The sequence below is a fragment of the Lissotriton vulgaris genome, chromosome 3_1 (genome assembly GCF_964263255.1).
Source record: "Lissotriton vulgaris chromosome 3_1, aLisVul1.2, whole genome shotgun sequence".
Taxonomy (NCBI): domain Eukaryota; kingdom Metazoa; phylum Chordata; class Amphibia; order Caudata; family Salamandridae; genus Lissotriton; species Lissotriton vulgaris.
The window spans coordinates 1,427,634,935-1,427,658,362 of NC_141689.1; the positions used below are offsets into that span (position 1 = coordinate 1,427,634,935).

General features: G+C 49.6%; 1 protein-coding gene across 1 annotated transcript in view; it reads right to left on the reverse strand.

Annotated features, from left to right (window-relative positions):
* Nucleotides 1-23,428, reverse strand: part of STAP1 (signal transducing adaptor family member 1) — a 512,237-nt gene that overhangs the window by 276,689 nt on the left and 212,120 nt on the right. Inside the window, exon 4 of the mRNA XM_086961918.1 lies at nt 7,325-7,381. Within this exon, the coding sequence (XP_086818044.1) occupies nt 7,325-7,381 (57 nt within the window). The remainder of the gene's footprint in view (nt 1-7,324; nt 7,382-23,428) is intronic.

Consider the following 23,428-nt stretch of genomic DNA (forward strand, 5'->3'; position numbering starts at 1 on the left):
GATATTCATTTGGGACTCTATTTGGATTCTCTTCATTTTTTTTCCACTCAGAAAAATAAGGTTTTCTTCACCTGTTTTACTACCCAAGAATGATCCTAAGATGTTTATCTTGCCCGAACTCTGTAAACTACAAGTACACACTCTGATCATTTCAAGGCTGGACCATGCAAATTCTTTTTAGCTTGGACATACCAAATAACCCATCCATCATTTACAGCTAGTACATAATCCTGCTGCTCGACTTCTTGTTAACTTTCTTCGTATTTTTTTTATCTCAAGTGTGCTAGCTGTTTTACATTGGATCCCCACAGAATAGAGAAAACACATTATTTTCAAGGTCTTGTCCATCTGTCACAGAGCAGTTTATGGATATGGCTCTATATATATTCAGTGGCAGCTCCTCCACTATGGCGGAGGAGCATCGCACCCCTGCCTGCAGAGGCAAACGAAAAATAAAATGATGATCATTTTATTTTTCGTCCTGTAGCAGAGCCTTGGGAGGGTGGGGCCACAGCACTGCAGCAGGGGAAGGAGGTGGGCACTGCTGTCAATGTGTATGACGGTTTGGCCGGCCATCTTAGGACAGCCACACCGTCATGCGCACTGACATCTCTCTAAGGCACAGGTTCCCAGCTCCCGATGGAGCACAAAACAAATCACTCGGCCCCCAATCCCGACACTGTTCTCATGGGTATGAGAGCAATATCTGGATTGGCCGCAGGAGAGTCTGGGAGCTTCAGCCTGTGCGTATATCAAGAGAGAGAGGGAGGACTAACTAGCTTGTCCGGATCCCCGGGGTTTATATATGATATCAACAAGGACTAGCCAAGGGTGACCTATGTAGGACTCTAGGCTGTATTTATCAGCAGGCACCTAGTAGGTGTTCATGAAGCCCTCACCCACCAACCTAGTTGGTGGCATGCTTCATCATCGGGCCCACCCACTGACACCTAGCGTGTCCCGGGTGTGCTACGACGCCTAATTACAGCGGAACTGGTATGTTACTGAGTGTGCAGTATGGTGAGTGAAGAGGTGAAGATTAAAACGGCTTCAGGGTGATCCCAGTACCCGAGGGTAAATTAAATTTAATGACTGGGTCTCCGTGAGCGGTTAAAAGCAAGGCAATGGGACATTGTGGTGGTGAAGTTAAGACCACCTACGTCCAGTGTAGGTCGACATGTTTCAGCCAGTGCCTTAGTTATGCTGGCTTTCCTCAGGACCATAGGATAGTGAGTGCAAAGATAAAAATTCTTATTTGATTCTATTCTTAAGTGAGTGTTATCGACTATGTGTCACACTCGCTAAGGTGCTCTTAGTGTATGAGGGGATTCCCTCATCAAGCATACGCTGGCAATTTGCCTGGTATGCCTCCTGGAGTGAATCAGCAAGGGGATTGACCGAGAGTGTCGGTCAATGCCTACAGGGTCCGGAGGATGATGGCGGCACTACATACCTACTACGTACATACTCGATAACACTCACTTAAGAATAGAATTAAATAATAATTTTATCTTTGCACTCACTATCCTATGGTCCTGAGGAAAGCCGGCATAACTAAGGCACTGGCTGAAACATGTCGACCTACACTGGACGTAGGTGGTCTTAACTTCACCACCACAACGTCCCACTACCTTGCTTTTAAATGCTCATGGAGACCCAGTCATTACATTTCATTTACCCTCGGGTACTGGGATCACCCTGAAGCAGTTTTAATCTTCACCTCTTCACTCACCACAATGCACTCTCAGTAAAATACCAGCTCCGCTGTAATCAGGCGTCGTAGCACACCCGGGACACGCTAGGTGTCACTGGGTGGGCCCGATGATGAGGCATGCCGCCAACTAGGTTGGTGGGTGAGGGCTTCATGAACACCTACTAGGTGCCTGCTGATAAATACAGCATAGAGTCCTACATAGGTAACCCTTGGCTAGTCCTTGTTGATATCATATAGCTTCAGCCTGTGCCCAGAGGAGCAGAAGAGTGGCAAGTTTTTTGTTTTTTTATTGTTTGTTTTGTTACAGGCACCACCTCCCCCCACACAGTCCCACTACATTTCCCTGACACCAGCTACCGTAAATACCTCCCTAAGAAGATCCCCCATCTGTTAGTCTGTGAGGATCGTTACTCTTCTTCCCAACTGTTGCTTAGAGAGCCTAAAACTAATAAGGCCAGGGTAGGGGGCAGATCCTTTTTCTTCCTGGCTCCTCTAGCTTGGAATCTTCTCTCTTTACAGTCACAGGCAGAAACAAATAGTCTGTATCTCTGCAAGCTTCTTCAAACTTTTCTTTCTTCGACCTACCGCTCTTTCTAAAAGCTAGTTCTCTATTAATGTCTTCATACCTTTTGAGCTATAAGTGCTCTCTGTAGGTGTATATTATTATTATCAGCATTATTTTTATGTTTACTTTGTATTTGTAGTATAATTGGCAATGAAACATCCGAGGGCGATTACTACAAGTCACGTCAAAATATCATGTTCTCTCTTTTTACTCAAATTCAGTTGGAAACGGTAAGCAGACAATTACCTAAATCTAGGCCATGGAAATTAGAACTACCCATAAAAGGAAACATAGCTCCTGGGAGCACCGGTAGTGTCTCTTTCTTTGAACACAGAGATTTGGGAGGAATTTTTTTCATTGATTACATTTTATCCTTTAATTTGTACATGTTGTTTTTTATACCTGTCATGTTTGCTGACGGATAGCAATAAAATTAATATGTATGTATTTCTGTGAGCACAGTTGATAGTTTTCAGGTTTTTTAAAATAGTGGCTTAAACACTGCTTCAAAATTGCAGTTTTTTCTCTTTTCTGTCAATTAAGTTATTGCAATATCAATCCGTCTGGTGAGAATGGGACACACAATGCGCCATTTTCTCTTCAGTGTCTACTAAACAGATGAAACAGGCTTGCTTTTGTTTGATGAGACACTGGAACCTGGCGCTGTGTCCATGTCTGCCTGTGATAGAGTGACGTTGTCTAATATTTCTCTGTTTTCTTCATAGCCAGTTTATTACCTAGAGTACATTGCGTTTATGATTATCACTGCTTGCTGTTCACATTCGTGTTGTGCTAAAGGGCAAGACAGAGGTATTCCTGCACTTTGCGGGGTGCAGAAACCCGCTTCGCTTTGCACTGAGGAAGCAAACAGACCACGCTGGATCACAAGCTACACGTATTAAAGAAGGGCAGGACTGGCTATAGCGGGCAACGGGCATTTCCCCGGTGGGTCACCATGGTTGGGGGCCGGTTTTGGGCCCCTGGGTGCCGATTTTGTTACAGGGCCATTTTTGCAGCATCGCTGCAATATCGGCCACTTTAACGAAATTGGCAGAAACCAGCCCTGGTAACAGCTTGGCCGCACCCCTAAACCCCTGGGGAGCTGGCCAAGCGCTTTGCCTGGGCCGGTTTTAGGTCCCAGTCCGGCCCTGATTTAAAGGCATCTAGAAAAACCTTGGTACGCATTTCCGCATGGATAATTAGTTTTAAAACATCAATTTGTTGGTTTCCGAAATTATTTTGACATTAAATATGAACCTTTAATTTCGGGTAACCAAATGAAATCATCCCTAACAAATGCTTGCCATTTTAATGAAAACTACTATTTTTAGTTTAATTAAAACTGAATGGAAGCTGATCATTTTAATTAAGTCATGTTTGGTCCTCAAACACCAGCTTGTCATTTTCACCAATATTCATATGTATCATTGCCACACATGGACAAACTCCTTGTGGGAGGGGGAGTGTATCATACGAAAGATGCACACAATATGCCATGTATTGCTTGCCTTTACCCCAGAATTGGCCCATTCATGCCAGATATGCTCACAATACGGCAAACATTGCCACCAATATGCCAGTTTTAGGTCAAAGGCTGGAAAAATGCAGCTAAAGATGGTACAAAGTGGTTAAATTGCAACAATTCTGAAAAAGCCACCATCATTCCAAGGATGGGCTCAAATATGTCTACCAAACCCACAATATGTCAAGAATGGGCACCAATAAAACAACGCGGGGTTCCACCATAACAAAAACACTCACAGTATGCCAAAAGTGACCATGCTATGGCCCACATTATTCCAGACTGGATATCATCAAGCCGTATTTGCCTACAAACTTGGTCAGAATAGTCAGCATCATAACACAGATTCCCACAAAAGGCCAATAATGTGTTCCTTTGGGCTCCATCATACCTGAGGTGCCCTCAACATGCACAGAATGGCAACCAATATGCCAGGGCTACCTTACGCTATGGGTGTGTACCATCATCCCCGTCATATGTAGGCTAGTCAACATGTAGGGAACGAGATGCTATTAATCATGGAAAAATCTACACCAGGAACAAACACACACACCCACAAACACACACACACACACATTCATGCACAACGAAACAGACACACATGCAAGGCAATACTGCCTTCCAAATTATGGGCAGAACTTCATATTTTACAGTGAATTGCTATTTATCATTATGCCCAAAAGAGTCACTATTGATCTATGTTGCTTATTCCTTTAAGAACCATCAATCATTAGAGGACAAATAATTAGTGATTGCCAAATGATTGGTCTATTGCTAGTACATTACAGTAGCGGCCGGTGGTGGAAGTGCTGCTGGCGCTGAGGCGGGGCGGGGGAAGAACAGTGTGGGTGGTAGTAAACTATGGCATATGGCAGAACAGAGGTAAGTAAACAAATAAATAAAACAAATCTCATTGCGCGCGCTGCATTGCCAAATATGATGCAGCGCAGGCAACAAAATTTGTTTTATTTATTTATTTGTTTACTCTCCTCCGTTGGGCCATATTCCATAGTTTACTACCCACCACCCTGGTCCACCCAGCCCCGCCCCACCACCCGCAGCACTCCCACCATGAACAGCTACTGGTACATTATCATTCTCATGCCGACTCCTCCTTTCAGAACAAATAAACAGCTTTACTTATGTATGCAACTAAACGCATCACTACCCTGGTTATGGGGAATCATCACCTATAACGTTCACCTCTATTAGCTTTCAGGTTTCAATTCAGATGCCCCCCCGTATTAGTGCTTTAACAACATTCTTTCTTTGAAAGGGACAAATCAAATGTGATTCCTTGGACTGGAATAGGTCATCAAAACCAATTATTAAATATTTCATTCCAAAAAATATTTAAAACAGTTGCTATCCAAAATAAATTGTGAGTTGAATATATCATGATCAATGCATTCTGTCTGCGGCGGTTTTGAAAAAGAAGCTGTAACTTTAATTCTCCATTGTTGGAATCTTTCAAATATAGGCTTCCTGATGCATTGAAAAAATCATCGATAATAGGATCGGGCGTAAAACACGTTTCCTGATTTGGCAATAAAAATCACATAATAATATAAAATATGTTGAGGAGTAGGCTGACACCATCATAAGGGCATCAAGTAAGTTTATTAGACCATATGTCTCTTTTTTGGATTGCTACAAGACGATATGCAATACCTAATCGAAACATGGTAAAATAAAATGTTTCTGTATATCTGTGACCATCAAAAGAGAGTACTGCAATCCACTTTGTAAGGGCCCTTCCAGGTAATTATTTACTGACATTTTCTTCATTTCTTTGAATTCCCTCTCGCCTGAACTTTTAGTGGTAAAATAACTTTTAGTTCATTCTTCTCATACTGTAGGTTGTTCGCTGGATTCTTAATTTGTAATTTTACGTCAATTTCCATAAAAAGCCTATTGACGTACGCCAGCAAAGGAATTTCATTACAGTGCTCGAGCGAAGGGCAGTCATTAATTAAAATCTCTGGTAAATTTATACTTGATTTGCTCCAAATGTTATGCTAACCAATAATCACAGACAGGTCGATTTTATCTCCCACATATATTACACCTAGTTCCCTGTGAGTAATAAAAATGGGGCTGAACGTGATACAGCAAGTAGCCTAGCCGACAATACGTTCTCCTGTATTTGCAAAGTATTTTGCTCCCTCAGCCCCCAGCGAATTGCTCCATAGAGGGCTGAGGGCATTTGCTCCAATAAAGATGCACCATCTCCCGACTGGTTTTATTGCTGACTTAGCTGGCAAACCTAAACAAAGCCTCACTCGATCTAACAAAACGTGACTTCAGAAAAGTACACCCAAATAAGATAAAGTTGTTACATCTGATAATTTGTGTTCTCTATCAAAGTATGATTTATTTTTGGATCTGCCTCTTCCGCACACCATAGTGTAGGTATTTGCCAGATTTAATTTAAGGTCGTTAAGCTCCATATATGCGACGAAACCATCAATTAATTTGTGTAAACCATTTGTGGTTCTGGGCATTAACACCTCATCGTCAGCATATAGGAGCACAGGGGTACAACGAGATCCAATTTTGGGTGCATCAGCATCTATCATCTGTGTCTCCTTGTCATCCTATTCACATAAAGGGAAAAAGAGTGGGAGCTATAACACACTCTTGCCTTATCCCTCTTTTAACACTAAATCTCGATGTGCCCTCTCGCTCCAGCCCGAATCATAGAAGAGTACATCTGAGAGAGATGAGTGACAATATCCATGGGAGCACCCATGTCAATCAAAGTTTTTGAATGGTTAACTACATCAAAGGTGCTGGAGAGAACAGCGAAACAGAGGTAAATGAAATCCTGCTTCGCTAATGTATAATTACTCAATATAAGTGATTCTGTTTTTAATAAAGAAGTCAGTTTTGATATTCATTTGCTTAGTGTTTCCGGTAGTGGTCCAATATATATCTTTTAAATGACCGTAGATGTTTGTTTAGCTTACTATAATGTGGTGCCTCTTTAATAAGCTATTTTATATTCATAGTTCATTTTAATACATCATTAATTATTTCCTGTGGAAATGTTACAATTTTCAAATATTTTTAATGGATCCAGTTGGAGCATATGCGTTTTGGGGCACTGACCTGTATACTCCAGGATGAAAAAGGGAAAGTCTGCTGGGTAAAAAACATACACACTAGGCATCAGCTTTCTTTAGTGACATCAACTAATGTCCAAAACAGCCCTTGCACTGCCAGCAACTGGACCAAGTGCAGGAATTGTGTAACTGGGCAGGTAGAATTTGTACCATAGTAAAATAAATCTAGTAACTAGCCCCCCAGAAACCGTAAGTCATCAGTAGTAGATGACATGGGTCAATCTTGCAATTCAACTACATCATGCACTCACATGAGTACCGCCCTTTACTCTTGACTAATACTTTACAGAAATTGTTGAATACCATTATTTCAGCAGATAAACATCTCCTATGCAAAGGTCTCAGGGCAAACCGATTGACTGACAGTAAAATCACAGGATTGTATTTGATAGGTTTACCTGGGTCACTGTGAGAATGAAGCCTTTCCATTCCTCCACATCTTCAGGGGTCTCAGTCTGAAGAACGAAACATAAATAAAGTCAATGGTGCAGTGTCCTTTATGAAAAACACAAAACTTTACAAGCAGTAGAACCTTTCCTTTAAATTCATTTACTCAAACACCTGCTTTATAAACTGATGGTGATGATAATATTGAATATGATAATAATAATAACAATTTATAATAATAATAATAATATAGAGTGCTAATACACAAGTTATAAACTGATGGTGATGATAATATATATATATATTTTTTTAAAACCTTAATTGTCAGTTATAATGATACAGTAGCAAGCATACAACCGCCAGGGCCGGCTGTCTCCAATATAGACAAATGCATAGGATAATGCAGGTACACAGCGCTTCAGCCGGCAACCCGGGGGTCCGGCGGCGATTAAGCTTACATGTCATATCTATGCAGTTTGAGACACAGGAGAAATAAGGTTTTTCTTTTTTTGTTTTATAAAAAGGGAAACCAACAAAATAAATTAGAAAGAAAAATATATATAACTGACGAGGCAAGACAGGAATGATATACATGAGTGATCCCTCCGGGAGGGGGAGAACCGCACCTAAAAGATTCTTATGTATCAGCAGATGAAGCTATAAGCAGTTAAAAAAAGGGGGGCAAGGGGGAAGAGAGCAAGCAATCAGTGTATCAACTAAAATCAAGACCACAGAAGGAACATCAGGCTAAGGGGATTGCTGCACCTCCGGTGGATTTACAAAGGGGGGAGTACAGATCTCTCTGCGATACTGATTTCACTGGTTCCATAGTCTCCCCCACTTCTTGGGTCTACCCCGTGCGACATACACCGTTTTTTCTCAAAACATGCACCAATCCATGTTCTTTGACCAGGCGGACAGACTGGGTGCCTTCGAGGACCCCCACAGCTGTGCAATGTCTCGTTTGGCGACCATATTTCCTAAAGTGGGCCATTGTGTCTGAGCCATGTTATAATCGTTGGGTTCCCTCACATTCAGCAGACACCTACGGGCCTCAGGCAATATTGAAACTCCCGTTACCTCTTTCATGACGTCATGCACACGGTTCCAAAAGGATACTACCTCGGGGCATTCCCATAGAATATTGAGGAAGGTACCCATCATTCCACACCCACGCTTACACAGTCCATCCACAGAGTATCCCATACGTAACAATCGGGGGCCTGTCACATACACGCGGTGTAAAATTTTAAGTTGCACCAGTCGAAGACGGGCCGGGATAGCCACCTCCTTAGGAGAGGATATCGCTGCCTGCCAATCCTCATCCTCTAACTCCATTCCATCGCTGGTCCAGGCCTCCCGCAGCTGTAGAAGAAGGTCTGTCCGGTCGTTTATCCGTTTTTTATATATGAGAGAGATGGTACTGTCCGGGACGTGACCGTTGAGCACTCTGTCTTCGAAGGGTGAGGATTTCGGAATGAGGGTACCGGTCGGGGAGACCGAGCCAATCACATGCCGGACCTGCAGGTACCGGGAGTATTCCCTATCGCTGAGCGCATATTCAGTTTTTAACTCATCGAAGGTCTTTATCCTATCCTTAATCCAAAGATCCCCCACTTTGCTAATACCGATGAGGTCCCATTTCTCAAAGCCCTTGGTGGTCCATAAATTGCCTAGCTTCTCAGTAACATATAGTGGAGCGGCTCGAGTGACAATATCCGCCCAGCCCATAGCTGCGTTCGCACTATACCAAATCTGCACCGCCACCTTGGTGGGTCCCGTTAACGTCCTGCCCGACTGCTTGGGATATAGTGCCCTGTGATAGTTCCCTCCCGGGAGCAAACATTTGTCCATGGCGAAGGCCGGGTTGGAACCCGAGCCATACATAGCGTGATTGACCGCGCTTAGTTGGGAGGCCCAGTAGTAACGTCTGATGTCAGGCAGCGCAATGCCTCCATCATACCAAGGCAGTGTTAGCTTGGCCAAGGCAATACGGGGTCGTCCGATCCACAGTAACTTTCTCTGAAGGCTTTCGATCTCAAGGAAATAGCTGGTGGGCACAAGGTCAAGAGTGTTTTGGAGTGCATACAAAAATCTAGGCAGGGACATCATTTTGAATAGAGCTGCCCTGCCCACAAGCGACAGCGGCAGCCTACACCAAGCTTTCACATCGGCTTTCAACCGGAGAAGCGGAGGGAGCAAATTACGCTGGTACCTAATTGCGGGGTCAAGCGAGATATATATTCCCAAATACTTGAAGCCGGAGTGTGAAATTTGTATCGGGCAATTATGCGGTACGAGTGGTGTATCATCAGTGAGCGAGTAGACACAGGACTTACTCCAGTTGATCACCAGACCAGATTTCTTACCAAAGGAGCTGAGGACATCAAACAGTACCCCCAGCGATTTCCGAGGGGAAGTAAGGTAAAGGAGAATGTCGTCCGCATATAATGATATGCGATCTTCAAAGTCGGGGGTCCACCTGATACCCTTGAGCGATGGTTCCCACCGCAACCATGCGGCCGGGGGTTCCAAAGCCAAAGCAAACAGCAGCTGGGACAGGGGGCAACCTTGTCGCGTACCTCTCCCAAGAACGAAGGGATCTGAGACCCTGCCATTAACAACAACCTGAGCCAGAGGCTCCTCAAAGAGAAGCTTGACCCAGCTAATGAGCACCGTCCCGAAGCCAAACTTCGCAAGGGCCGCCCACAGGTATGGCCATTCCACTGTATCAAATGCCATAGTGGCGTCTAGAGAAATCAAAATGGCCGGCTCACGCAATGTCCCCGCCCTCGCAAGAACGCCGTGAAGACAGCGTAGATTCAACGCAGTGTTGCGGGTTGGAATAAAGCCAGACTGATCTGGATGTATCAGGTCCCCAATCACTTTAATTAATCGATTAGCTAACAATTTCGCCAGGATCTTAGGTTCGGCATTCAGAAGTGAAATGGGTCTGTAAGAGGTACACAGCTCACGGGGTTTCCCCTCTTTATGGATTACGGCGATAGACGCCAATCTCTGGTCTCGGGGAAGCGAGCCCTTCTCATTGGACTCCAAAAACATCGAACGAAGATACAGCGCCATTTTGTTCGGACACAACTTGTACAACTCGATGGGTATACCATTTGGGCCTGTAGCTTTTCCCGAGCGAATGGAGCGAATAGCGAGCGCTATTTCATCGGTGGAGAATTCCGCCTCCATAAGCTCTCTATCAGAGTCAGATAAGCTAGGCAGTGCGATATCTCTTAGTAAAAGACGCGAGTCCTCCTCCGGCCTATCGGAGACTGGCGCATACACCGTTCGGAAATGACATGCAAACTCTTCCACGATCTCCAGTGGATCCACCACACGCACACCATCCGCACGTTCAACAACCAGCACCACTCGACTCAGTCTTTCTCTCTTGTCCAACCATGCAATCAATTTCCCTGCTTTGTCACCCACGTCATACAAACGGCCCTGTTGCTCGCGACTCATGGGTTTAGCAGCATCCGTCACCAAGGCTTTATAGTCAGACTGTTTTAAATTCAAGACATGCACCTTATCTTGCGTGACCCCAGACTCAAGGTCGGCATCTAGGGCAGTGATTCAGATTCTAGCTTCACAACCTCCTCATTATGACGTCTCTTAGCACAGGCAATCAGCGACAGCTTCTGGCCCCGTAGAGAACAGTTTTGAAAGCCTCCCACAAGGACACAGACGAGGACACCGATCCCACATTTTCTGCAAAGTAATTGTCGATAGCCTTAACTACACCAGCCCGGGTTTCCGGATTACGGAGATGCCAAGGATTGATCGGGGCAACTCGACCCCCGGCTCCCAGATGGAGATCTATGAGTAGCCATAGCGGGGAGTGATCCGAGATGCCTCTGGGCAAATGTCGGACCTCCCTCACCGATACGGCCTGGGGCGCAGGCATGAGGATGTAATCGAGCCTAGCGAGGCTCCCGTGCGCCCCCGAATGGAAGGTGTATTGAGCTTGCCCAGGGTGTAACATCCGCCAACAATCGACCAGCCCAAATGTATCCAGAGAGCCACCAAGGCAGGACTGCGACCGCGTGAGATCTCTGGGAGGGCTACGATCTTCCATGCCACAAACAACAGAGTTAAAGTCTCCTCCCACAACCAAAATCCCTTCGGGGAGCTCCAGCACCAGTTTCCCCAGGTCGGCAAACGTCGTGGTCTGTAAACCCGGAGGAACGTATACTGAGAGGATGGAGATCGTCTTCCCCTCCCATCTACCAATAATGGCCCCGAACCGTCCCCTATCATCCAGGACAGTATCATCAACCTCCAAGAGGAGGGAAGTTCTAACCAGAACACCAGTCCCTCTCGATCCAGAGGTGAACCCAGAATGTGCAATCAACCGATAGCCCCTCCGATTCATAGCGTGAAACGTGTTCCCCACCAAGTGTGTTCCCTGCAATAGTACAATATCAGGGGAGTGGCGTTTCAAGTATTGAAGTACTATCCCCCGCTTTATCCTGTCCCCCAAGCCATTAACATTCCAACTTAAGACTCTCAACCCCCTATCCCCATCCCATAAGCACTGGCGGGGTCCCCCAAACCCCGAGAAGGACACAGAGATTAAAATGTACAACAATACGTAGCCTCTAAAACAATTCAAACAAAGGAAAGAACCCCTTCTCCCCCAAAAAGCTCCAAACACACATCCCCCCTCCCTGCACCCCTGCGATAATACAAAAAACCACCCCAACTTGCAGTGTGCCTGTCGCCCTACCCCAAAAAACGAATCTACAAAAAGAAAAAGGAACACCCCAAGAGGAGGAAAAGTCCCAATCCCCCCGCCGCCTCAGGGTTTGTATCGTGAAAGTGTCATTGACCCAAAAATAAGACGAAGCACCGCTACGCGGTATGGGAGTTGCTCACGCCGGTCTCCTCACTCCTCCTGGTCCGTCTGGCCTCCATCCGCGCCTCTAGGTTGCTCCGTATGGTCCCACTGCGTTGACAAAGTGTCCAACCAATCACTAACCACCTCCGGCCTATCAAAAAATAGTACACGTTCATTATGTTCGATCCGTAGCCGGGCAGGGAAGAGCATGGCGTACTTCAGGCCCAGGTCTCTTAGTCTACGTTTCACCCCGGTAAATCCCAGTCTCTGTTTCTGCACCGATTGGGTGAAGTCAGGGTAGAAGCTGATGGATGCGTTCTCAAATTTCGTGGGGCCGTTGGTCCTCGAGGCCTGCAAGATGGTGTCCCTGTCCCTGAAATTGAAGATCCTAGCAATTATGGGTCGTGGTGTGGCACCCGGTTTGCATCTTCCTCCCGGAACTCTATGGGCACGCTCCACCGCAAAAAAGTTGCTGAGGCCCTAGGAGCAAGATGGTTTAAAATCAGATCTTCCACAAGGAGATCAGTTGATTGTTCAGCAGAAGTCTCCGGAACTCCGACGATGCGAACATTGTTGCGCCTTGCGCAGCTTTCAAAATCCTCGAGCCGGCGGGCAAACTGTTCACTCGAGGTTCGTAAGTTCCGGACCTCGGCCTGGAGGTCGGACACGTCGGTGGTAAGACTGGCAGTTTTGATATCCAGCGACTTGACCCTCTCATTGGTTTCGGCCAAGTCCGTCCTGATCAAACTGACATCAACAGCCACTGTGTCGATCTTGGAGGCCAAAGTTTCATACTGCTGGCCCATGGATGACTTCATGCTTGCGAGGGCGCCCATTACATCTCGCAGAGTCAACTCCTCCGTTTCTGGGGGGCCACCTCCGAGGTCCTCCGGAGTTTTGCCAGTCCCGCTGGGGGAACCCTTGGGGCGCGTATATCGATCCATGATGTTGGATTGAGTGGCACCACCCCGAGACGTATTCTTGGTCGTCCGTTTATCGCTTTCAGGTTTGCCCACCATATTGAGCTGTGCGCCCCAAAGGGGCTTTTGGGACCTGGTGCGAATGGCTCCTCACGGAGAGAAACTGCGAAAAGTCAAAATGCAGGGCGCCGTTCAGGAGCAGTTGAGCAAGTTGTCTCATGGACCGGCAAGAACAAAGAGCAGCCGTCTTTCATCGAACGAGAGCAGGAAAATCAAAACCGAAAGTAGACCAGGGGTAGCATCCTTCCATCAGCCGTTGTTGTTCAACTACCCCCCGGGTATTTCGGATGCTCAAGTCCCAGGTTGTCTCACGGTGTAGGCCTTCAGGCGTCAGGACGGAGTATTTCAGGTTTCCGGCGTCCGATTCAATTTTTGAAAAGGCCAAGTAGATCAGGAGAGTTATAGCTACAATAACCCATTGTTAAAAACAGGATCCGTGCCAGGATAGATGTAGGAGGCGGCGAGGGTCTCGGGAGCTCTCAGCTCACGCGACCACCTTGGATGCGCGCTAAGCTCCTCCTCCCGGTGATGATAATATTGAATATGATAATAATAATAATATATAGAGTGCTAATACACAAGTTATAAACTGATGGTGATGATAATATTGAATATGACGATAATAATAATAATAATAATAATAATAATAATAATAATAATAATAATATATAGAGTGCTAATACACAAGTTGTATCTATTTAGTAGGTGTTTAAATAGTATACGTTACTATACACATCTTTAGGATAAATATTATTCAATCTTTTCACAATTAGAAACTTAGTAAACCTTCCTAGGACTGAATCATGGGATCAACTGCCTGAACAGACACCTACAAGTCACAATGGGGAAAAAAAACGTACATAGTTAGATTGTAATGCTAAACTGGAAAATCAATGTATTTCTAATAGTGCCAAAATGGCAGGCAATTCATTTCCAATGACCTTGTGAGCACAGTTATAAATATTGCGTCGTTGCTTCTTCTGGTGCTCAACAAAATATTATTAACAGATTCTTCAGAATAACCTTTGTCTGATAAGTCGTAAATTGACAGTAAGGTCAGCTACTCTTCTAGGACTGTGGAAAAGATTTCTAAGTTGCCCTTTTGTGATTGATGGCTTGTCTGACCCCTCCTGCTCGGAGAGATGACAAGAAGGATTACTTGGTTCCCCGGCTAAAAGGTTTTCTGGTCCCCAGGAGTGACCATGAAAATATGTATCTAATTCCCTTGTTAAGATCAGCCATGGGAATGCTTCTTTCATTTAACTCATTTTGGATTCGCTTTATTTTAGGTTCAAATGTAAGTTTTAGATATTTGCATCTACTAAACTAATATGGTGAATGTAATAAAATCCACTTCAAAATTACACACGAAATACGTTAAACAAGCGCTTTAAAAACGTTCACGAACTCTGAATCTGCGAAAGAATACCACGCTCTTATCAAAGATGAATCGCGGCCAGGCGTGGTAGCGGCCCAACGATTTCTGAAGTGCAGCTAACCTCAATCAGAAAGTGTCCCTGGAACAAGGAGATGTGCCTTATGCAACCTCCACCCCACAGACACCTCACATTCTCTCCTGTGCCTGGCGGGGCTGAAGTCTGAGACTAGGGCATACAACTCTGATACACAGTAAGCTTTTGTGAGGATGTGATGCATATAATCAGCAAGGAATTCCTCATTTTACGAGAACTGTACCTTTTGCTGCAAACCCTGTGCCCTCTTGGACAAGTGGTGATTTAACCTGACTCTGGACACAGTCAAACATTTTTCCAGGCACACACATCCCACAGTAAAAGGATAACAGAATAAAAGGAAAACACACAGAAAGGCAGAACATTTAGATTTCAGGGCACCTTCGAATTAGCATTTGTGCAAAATGTAAACCTGGACAAAAAGATTTTGCGAAGTTGAAAAATAGCATACTTCATAGGAGTTACCTTTGAAAAACTGCACCTGCAGGCAAATATTCCTACGAACATTTGCATTTTTTTTTTATAAGAATTGCCCTGTAAACCTATTAACCCCTGCTAGAAGCAGATGTTTGCTAGGGATTTCAGGGGATGTATGACATTACAACGCATGCTTTTACCACGCATGCTCTTACATCGCAAGTTTTACAACGCATGCCTTTACAACGCATAGTGTTGAGGGGTGCTGGATAGTGAATAGTTTAATTTACCGTTCCAACTCCAGTCCCCGTGGATAGTAGAGAAGGTATTTGTTAATAAATTAAATCTATTCCCTATCCTAGAGCGCACCCCAGCGCAATACGTTGTAATGGTTTGCGTTGTAAAAGTTGTGATGTAAAGGCATTGTGTGGTAAAAGTTGCGTTGTAAAGGATGTTTCCCGATTTCAGGCATTTAAAAGATTGTTTTCCCATAATGTATACTTCAATAGCCTTGCAACCTTGACAAAGCATAAGAAGTTTTGAAAAACCTCACGTTTTGTGGATGAAACCCTTTGGAACTATAGGCCAACACCTCCACATCACATCTGGCTATTTAATTAATGGAACCCTACCGTCATAATACACACAAAAAAGAGCGATGGTGATGCACTTATCATACAGAATGCCCTCTTTTGTACCTAACGATTTCGAAATGTTATTTGTTTTCTTGGTTATCATCATGGTAACTGTTCATTTTGACTGTATCTTAAAAAAAGATTCAATTTTCGAAATCTTTAACTACCATTACATAATACTCATTTTTAGGTTTCGACCTGGCGAGGGGCACGAAGTGCCCCTCCCAGTTTGAAAACTTTTGTTTTCAGTAGGGATGTTCAAACCGCCTCTGTTTCCAATTGGCTAGCTCCATAAATGGAGGCTAGCCATTGGGAGACAGAGGCTGTCAATCGCGCTTTCTCTTGAAAACGCGATTCGGGGGCGTTTCTGGTGCTTTTTTTAAGCCCCGCCCCTTTGTCCCAGGCCGCGCTGCGATTGGCTGCCGGCCCGGGACACCCCCGTGACGTCATTCCCCGGGCCGCGCTGTGATTGGCTGCCAGCCCGGGACCTGACTTGTTTCCTGGTTTATTTATTGAGGGTGCAGTATAAACATTTTTGAAGACCACTGCTCTATTCCATCTGAATAATAGAGTAATCGAAATAATGGTATGCTCAGGGACAAGATAACATAAAGCTTATAGCACGCCCTTTATTATATTTAGTGAAATTTACTGAATCCGCCCACATTAGGTCGTCAATACTGGAGACTCCGAGCTATTCCCGTTCCAACATGTTGACTAATACTCAACAAAACATTCTTTCTTCGTCTGGTTAACCAGGTCAGGCTACAATTCAATTCCTTTCTAGTTGGCGGCTGAGTTCGCTCCCATTGGATGATGGCAGCACGTTAGCGCCACGGCGACGGTTCCCCAGTCCTTCTTCTTTGTTCACGCACGCACGGTTCCTAACGTAGAGTCCGTCTTCTGTTTCTATGTGGGCGTTGAGGGCTCGGCGCCGCCAGTTCCGGCCAGTCCCTCCCTTACCCGGAGGAGTCTCCGAGCCTAGGAAGAGTAGCCAGGCTGGGAACAGCCGCCGGGCGTGATGAGCGACCCGGCACGGGGCTGGATGGGGGCTTGAAGGGGAATTGCTGATATAGGGGAACGGGCACGTCGCGAGGCAGCATGGAGCAGGTGGTGATCCTATGGAGCTTTATCCAGCGGATGAGAGCCATGGAGAGGAAGGAGCCCTGCGGTGACGACAGCTTCTGTAGCGACTTCATGGTGAGTCCTGGGCACTGGGATGTTTCAGTGGTACCGTGGGAGCTGGATGTATATTTAAATAAACTAATTCGGGGCCGAAGGGTAAACGCAAGAGCACCGGTGGTCTGTGCGGGAGGGGCACTGATAAGCTGTGGAGGAGAGGCTGGTGGGCAGTGTATGTTATGGTCCTAGCTGGAGAGGCACCGATGAGCTGTGGAGGGTAAACGCAGGTAGGCTGCGGAGAAGCATTGGGGCGGTATAACGGATTATGTATTAAATATTTTATTGAGCATAGGCAAAAAAATGCACCTCAGCGACTTCTGTAAGGGCCGCCACCACTCTAGGGAGGCCGGGGTCAGCGACCCCGCGGATACCCAAAATAGGGCCAGCGGGTACATCATCTTATTAACACAGCAAGCCGCCTACAACCCAATAGGCCGGCCGCGTCTTAAGAGGTGCTACAATGGTGCAAGCTGGTCAGTGCTAGTGCATTGTAAGAAAACACGAGAAACAAAGAACTGTAAACAACCCCGCCACCCACCCCACCCCAGTCCTCCCTTCTCCTTGTCCATGTCCGGAATCCAGCTATAGGTCTGAGCCACCCTCAACAGTCAGTGGACGCCACGCGCGTGGGGTCTGTGCGCTTACGGGTATGTGTTTTGGGGTCCGGGAGAGGCGTTTCCGCTAAGCGTAGCAGACGCAGGTAGCGTGGGCAGCTCACCTCCCGAAACTCCCCGGTGAGCAAGGCGAGGAATGGCCGCCAGAGTTCCGCAAAGTCCGCCCCCCTCCCTGATGCTGCCAGCGATAGTTTCTCCATTCCCAGGATCGCCCACAGTCGATGAAGCCACCCCAGTTGTAGCGGAGCTTGGGTCGCCCTCCAGTGTGCCACAATGTTTTGGACCGCAGCCCCAAGCGCAAGTGCGATCAGGCGCCCGCGCCAGGATTTCAGAGGATACATGAGTGCGTTTGGGAGGCCTAGTAGAATGTACGCTGGGAAGCGCGGCAGTTGTGTGTCTAGATGTGCATCTATAAGATCCAGGATAGGGTCCCAATAGGGGCGCAGCGCCTTACAGCTCCACAGCAGGTGTTCCAGTGTCCCTAGTTCCCCACATCCCCTCCAGCATCTGTCACTGATTCGAGCATCCCAGTGGTGTAGCCTCTCAGGGGTGTGGTACCAGTATGTTGCTACCTTAGTCAATGTCTCGGTAAGGCCAGTGTGGTGCGCCGAGTGTCTGGCTCTATGGTACACCCCCTCCCATTCCTTCCTAGTGAGCTGCCTCCCCAGGTCCCTCTCCCACCGGACCTGGCCCGCATTGTAGGTGTGTGCTTGCGTGAGTAGCAGCTGCTGATAGAGGTCCGATATCAACTTCTTATCCGAGGTGCGTGTCAGCAGCCATCGTTCGTAAGGTGTGAGGTGCCGTTGGGCTCCGGGTTGGATCGAGGGGTGGAGCACCCAGTGGCGCACCTGCAGGTACTGCAAGCGTTCTGATTCGGCCACGCCGTAATCCGCCTTGACCTGCTGGAACGGCAGAATGCCCTTGATGTCGAACATGTGTCCTGCCGCGCGACAGGGTGTCGTCCGCCACGTCGTGAACGTGCCGGTGTCCAAGCCCGGTGTGAAGTCTGGATTCTCAAAGATGGGAGTCATGGGCGAGGGGAAGGTGGTCAGCCCCTTGGCCACGGCTACTCTATCCCACACTCGCAGGGCGGTGCTGGTGATTTCAGAGGCGTACAGGTTAGGGGGACGGTGTCGACGCGGAATGAAGGGCACGCCTTGGAGGGTACGGCCGGCCACTGCCTGGTCCAGGAAGAGCCAGTGCTTACCGGACTCCAGCTGGAACCATTCCACAAAGGTGCGTAGCTGTGCCGCCTGGAAGTACAGAGTAAGGTCTGGCACGCCGACCCCTCCGTTCGCGGGGGGTAGGGTGGCGAGAGTATGCTTGAATCTGGGTCGCCGGCCGTTCCAGATGAACCGTGACAATTCCGATTGAGTTTGTTGGAGCCAACCCGCCGGGGGGTTCAGAGGGAGCGTCTGGAACAGGTACAGAATCTGCGGCAGCAGTGTCATTTTGACTGCGGCAATTCTTCCTAACCACAACAGCGTAAGTGGCTTCCAACGCCGGAGCTGCTCCCGGAGTTTGCGGGTGAGGGCCTCATAATTGGCCCGCGCAGTGCCTCGGACAGTAGGAGCCAGGCGAACGCCCAGATACGGGACGGTTGCGTCCGACCATTGGATTTGGAATTCCGATTTAATCTCGTCCACCACATCCGGGCTCAGTGAGATGTTCAAGGCCTCAGATTTGGCTTCGTTGATTTTGAAGCCCGAGGCCAGGGCGAAGGTGTGTAGCTCCACAAAGAGAGCGCGCAGGGATCGCATCGGGTCAGTGAGGGACAGCAATACGTCGTCGGCGTACAGGCTGATCTTATGCGTGTCGGCCCCAAATTTAATACCTGAAATGAGAGCATGTTGCCGCACCCTCTGAGCCATCGGCTCCATGTACAATGCGAATAGGAGCGGTGACAGCGGGCAGCCTTGGCGCGTGCCTCTGCCAATGTCGAACCTCGGGGAGGTATGACCGTTCACTCGTACCGCGGCGTTGGGCCGGCGATAGCAGTTGAAGATGCGGTGGCGGAGTTTCTCCCCAAAGCCGAAGTGACGGAGGGCCTGATCGAGGTATGGCCAGTGTACTCTGTCGAAGGCTTTCTCCGCATCGATGGTGAGCAGCATGCAGCCGGGTTTAGTGCGTGATCCGGCCTCAATGAGGTGCAGCACCCGCTTGGTGTTGTCGCTGGTCTGCCGTTGGGGGATAAAGCCCGCTTGGTCGGGGTCTATCAGTTGTTGCATATATGGGGCGATGCGGCTCGCTAGTATGCCAGTGTAGAGCTTCAGGTCTACGTTCAGTAGCGATATGGGTCTGTAGGAGCCGCAGACTGCCGGATCACGACCCGGTTTGGGAATAACAGAGATAGACGCCTCCAGCAGGTCCGGATGTATGGCGCCGGGCGTGTCAAATGTATTGAACAGGTCGCGCAAGAGGGGGGCAAGCTGCTGGCAAAAGGTCTTGTAAAATGCCGCAGTATAGCCGTCGGGTCCCGGGGATTTCCCGACCTTGAGGCGGGCAATGGCCGAGATGACCTCCTCTAGGCCTATGGGCCGCTCCAGAAAGTCCGCTTGGGCTTGGGTAAGGGCGGGGAGGTCCGCGCCCCGCAAATAGGCTGGGCCGGCGTCAGGGTCCAGGTGATCCGCGTCGTAGAGCGCCGCATAGAAATTGCCAAAAGCCGTCGCAATCGCTGCGTTCTCTGTGACCAGGTCGCCACTGGGCAACCGGAGAGAGCGCACTTGTTGCCTCTGGGTTTGCGCCCGAAGTCTACTCGCCAGCAGTCTCCCGCAGCAGTCGCCACCGGTATAGTAGACGTGTTTGAGGCGCATCGCGGCGTATTCCGCCACATCTTGGTCCAAGGCCGCTAGCATTTTCCGCTCGGCGCATAGTTGACGCCATGCTCTGGCTGCCCCTGTGCGTTGGTGCATCTGTTCTAATTCCGCCACGCGCTGGGAGAGCTCGGCACGTTTCAGCTCCCTCTCCTTGTTGTTGGCCGTGGCGATGGAAATGATTTCCCCGCGCAGGACCGCTTTGAGGGCCGCCCACTGGGTCGCTTTGGTGGTGTCATCATTGGCATTGTGTTCCAGAAAGCGGTTAATCGCCGTCGCGAGTCGGGCCTGGGTGTCAGGCAGCTGTAAGAGACCGTCCCGCAGCCTCCAGTGCCGTTGTGGAGCTGGCATGGCTCCCACCCGAAGCGTCGCCGCCACCGGGGAGTGGTCCGAGAGCGAGGCAGGCAGTATCTCCACGCTCTCCACTTGTAGCGCTAGCTGCGAGGAGCCCAGAAAATAGTCTAGCCTCGCATATGTCTTATGCGCAGCCGAGTAATACGTGTAGGCGGTAGTTTGGGGGTGCGTGTGCCGCCAAAGGTCGATGAGGCCCAGGTCTGCCAGGTGCGCGTGACCCGCCGCCGTGAGCGCCCCTACTTGACCGGATCTCTGACCCGAGCGATCCGCCGTGTTATGAAAGACTATGTTGAGGTCCCCCCCCAGCAGCAAGTGAGTGTGTGTGGTGGCTGTAACGGTCTCTAGAGCTGTATGCAGGAACTTTTCTTGGCCCTCGTTCGGGCCATAAACAGAGCCCACAAGCAAGGTGTGGCCCGCGATTTGGAAGCTATAGAGTAGGAGCCGCCCTCTAACTTCGGCCTCTTTTTGGAGGACTTTCCCCTCAAAGGATTTAGCCACTAGGATCGCCACCCCTGCAGACTTCTTCGGGGAAGAGGAAAAGAACTGCCACAGGAACGCGCGGGATTTGAGTCTATGCTGGTCGCTGCGCACATGGTGTGTTTCCTGGAGGAGGCAGATGTCTGCCTTGGAGCGCTCGAGATAGGATAATATCGCCCTGCGTTTGTTCGGGCTGTTGAGACCCCGCACATTAAGCGTAAGCACTATGAGGTGTCGTGGCATATCTGGGATCGTACGAGTAAAGCCAAGCCTGCCCGGCGGCCGTGACTGTGGGCCCGCGGGTCGCGAAAGACGCTGCGCTAGGGGCCGCGTCAGGGCACCTCTTGGCGACCGAACCCTCTGGACAAGGAGAACCCTCCCGCCCCTCCCCCCTCTCTCCCCAAGACCCCCCCAACCCAAACTGCCCCCCCAAGTCCCCGCACAACCGGAGCAACTGGAGCAACCTCCCCACCTGGATCCCCCCCTCCCCCAGTGCAAACGCTTCCCAGCCAACTCCCCGTGCCCGCCCCCCTACCCAACCCTTCTCCCCAACTGGCAAAAAAATATGGTCCAACATTGTCCCAGGTCCAGGCTCATGGCCACTGGACCCGTGGTAAGGTAAGTCCGTAGAATGGGGGCCGTGGCGGCGTCGCAAGCAGGTCGGCCCGCTCGAAGCACTCCGCCACAGACGAAGAGACAGAGTCACCATCAGGGAAGACCAAGGAGCGCTCTGCACGCGCCCCCGCCGCCGGACTAGATTAGCCCGAACCCACCATGGCTTGTGGAACCAGTGCGTCGCTCTCCCAGCGGTCAGCTATTGTTCGCCGGCGCCAGGCCCTGCGCCACCGTCTCCACCGCAGCCCTCTGCCCCTCTTCTATCTCAGTTGCCGCGGGGCGTCTCGGCCTGCGTCTGCGCCGTTGCTGCTGCCAGCGGCCTGGGCCAGACTCGTTAGAAGTCTTTTCTCCCGGCGACCCATCGTCGACCATCGGCTCCTCCAGGCCCAGCACGCGGCAGGCGTCTCTGAGGGTGCGTGGCTGATGAAGGATATTGCCGAGCCGAAACACCAGGCGGAAGGGGTGCCCCCAGCTGTAGGAAATGTTGCGCTGTCTCAGTTCCGCCGTCACTGGCCGAAAGGTGCGCCGTTTCTCTAGGGTAAGTGCAGCCAGATCCTGGTAAAGCGCCGGTGAATGGTCGCCAAAGGTGATCCTCTCCATGCGGCGTGCCTTGCTCAGGATCTCCTCTTTCGTCCTGAAGTCCTGCACGCACACCAGGATGTCTGGGGGGTGCGTTGCGTCGGCCCTCGGCGGGCCCGTCCGATGGGCCCTGTCTAGTCGCAGGGGGGCATCCGCCTGTCGGCCCAAGATGTGGTTGAAGAGACCCTGTGTGAACCGAAAGAGGTCCTCCGTGTCCGGGGCCATTTTCACTCCTCGGATCCTGATATTATGCCGCCGGGAGCGGTTCTCCAGATCCTCGGCATGCGTCTGGAGATCCACCTGCTGGTCATGGATGCGGGCCAGCTCCTGCCTTAGGGCCTCTATTTCGGCGTCCCGAGTGTCGCTCTTCGTTTCCAGGTCTGCCACTCTCTCCCCTATGGCGTCGGTGTCGCGGCGGACCTCCTTGATCTCGTCCTGGAGCTCCTTCTTTAGGGCGTGGATGTCCTCCCTCAGCCCAGTGAACAGGGACTCCAGAAAGGACCGCGTGACTGGAGCCTCGGGATCCGCTCCCCCAGGGGGTGACGAGGCCACTGTCTGCTTGTCCGTGTCTCCCCAGGGGTTTGACCCCGCGGGGCCATTCCGCTTCCCCACGGTAGGGGGGGGTGAAGAGATCCTTAATGGTGCGGTCCTTCCTGGGCCTCCCGCCGGACATATCGTCCCAGAGACCCCAGCCGCGTCCGCCGGTATCTCCGTCTGCTGGCCGCAGATCGATCCTAAGGCTTTGTGGGCACCGCTCCGGCCCCGGGACAACCAGTGCAGTGTGAGTGGCACCTCCGCGATCCTCCAAGTCTTCCACCACTCCGGGGGAGCAGTGTGGTGTGGCCGCTCCACAAATCTGCAGCCGGGCTCAGGGGGGGCCGCGTGATGGGCGCAGAGGCGCCGGCTTTAGAGGACGAGGCGGGGAGCGCCGGCCGGACCGGGCGGGAGGCCGCCCAAGATGGCGCTCGCGGCACACCGCGGTGCACTGTCCGGGGGGCGAGAGCCCAGTATGGTCGCGGGGGCCTCCTCGCGGCAAGGGGGGTCCGCTCGCCTCCGTGGGGGTCGTGGTCGGGGGGGCTCGGCTACTCGTGTGGGTGCCTCCAGCGTCTGCTCAGGTTGAGGGCC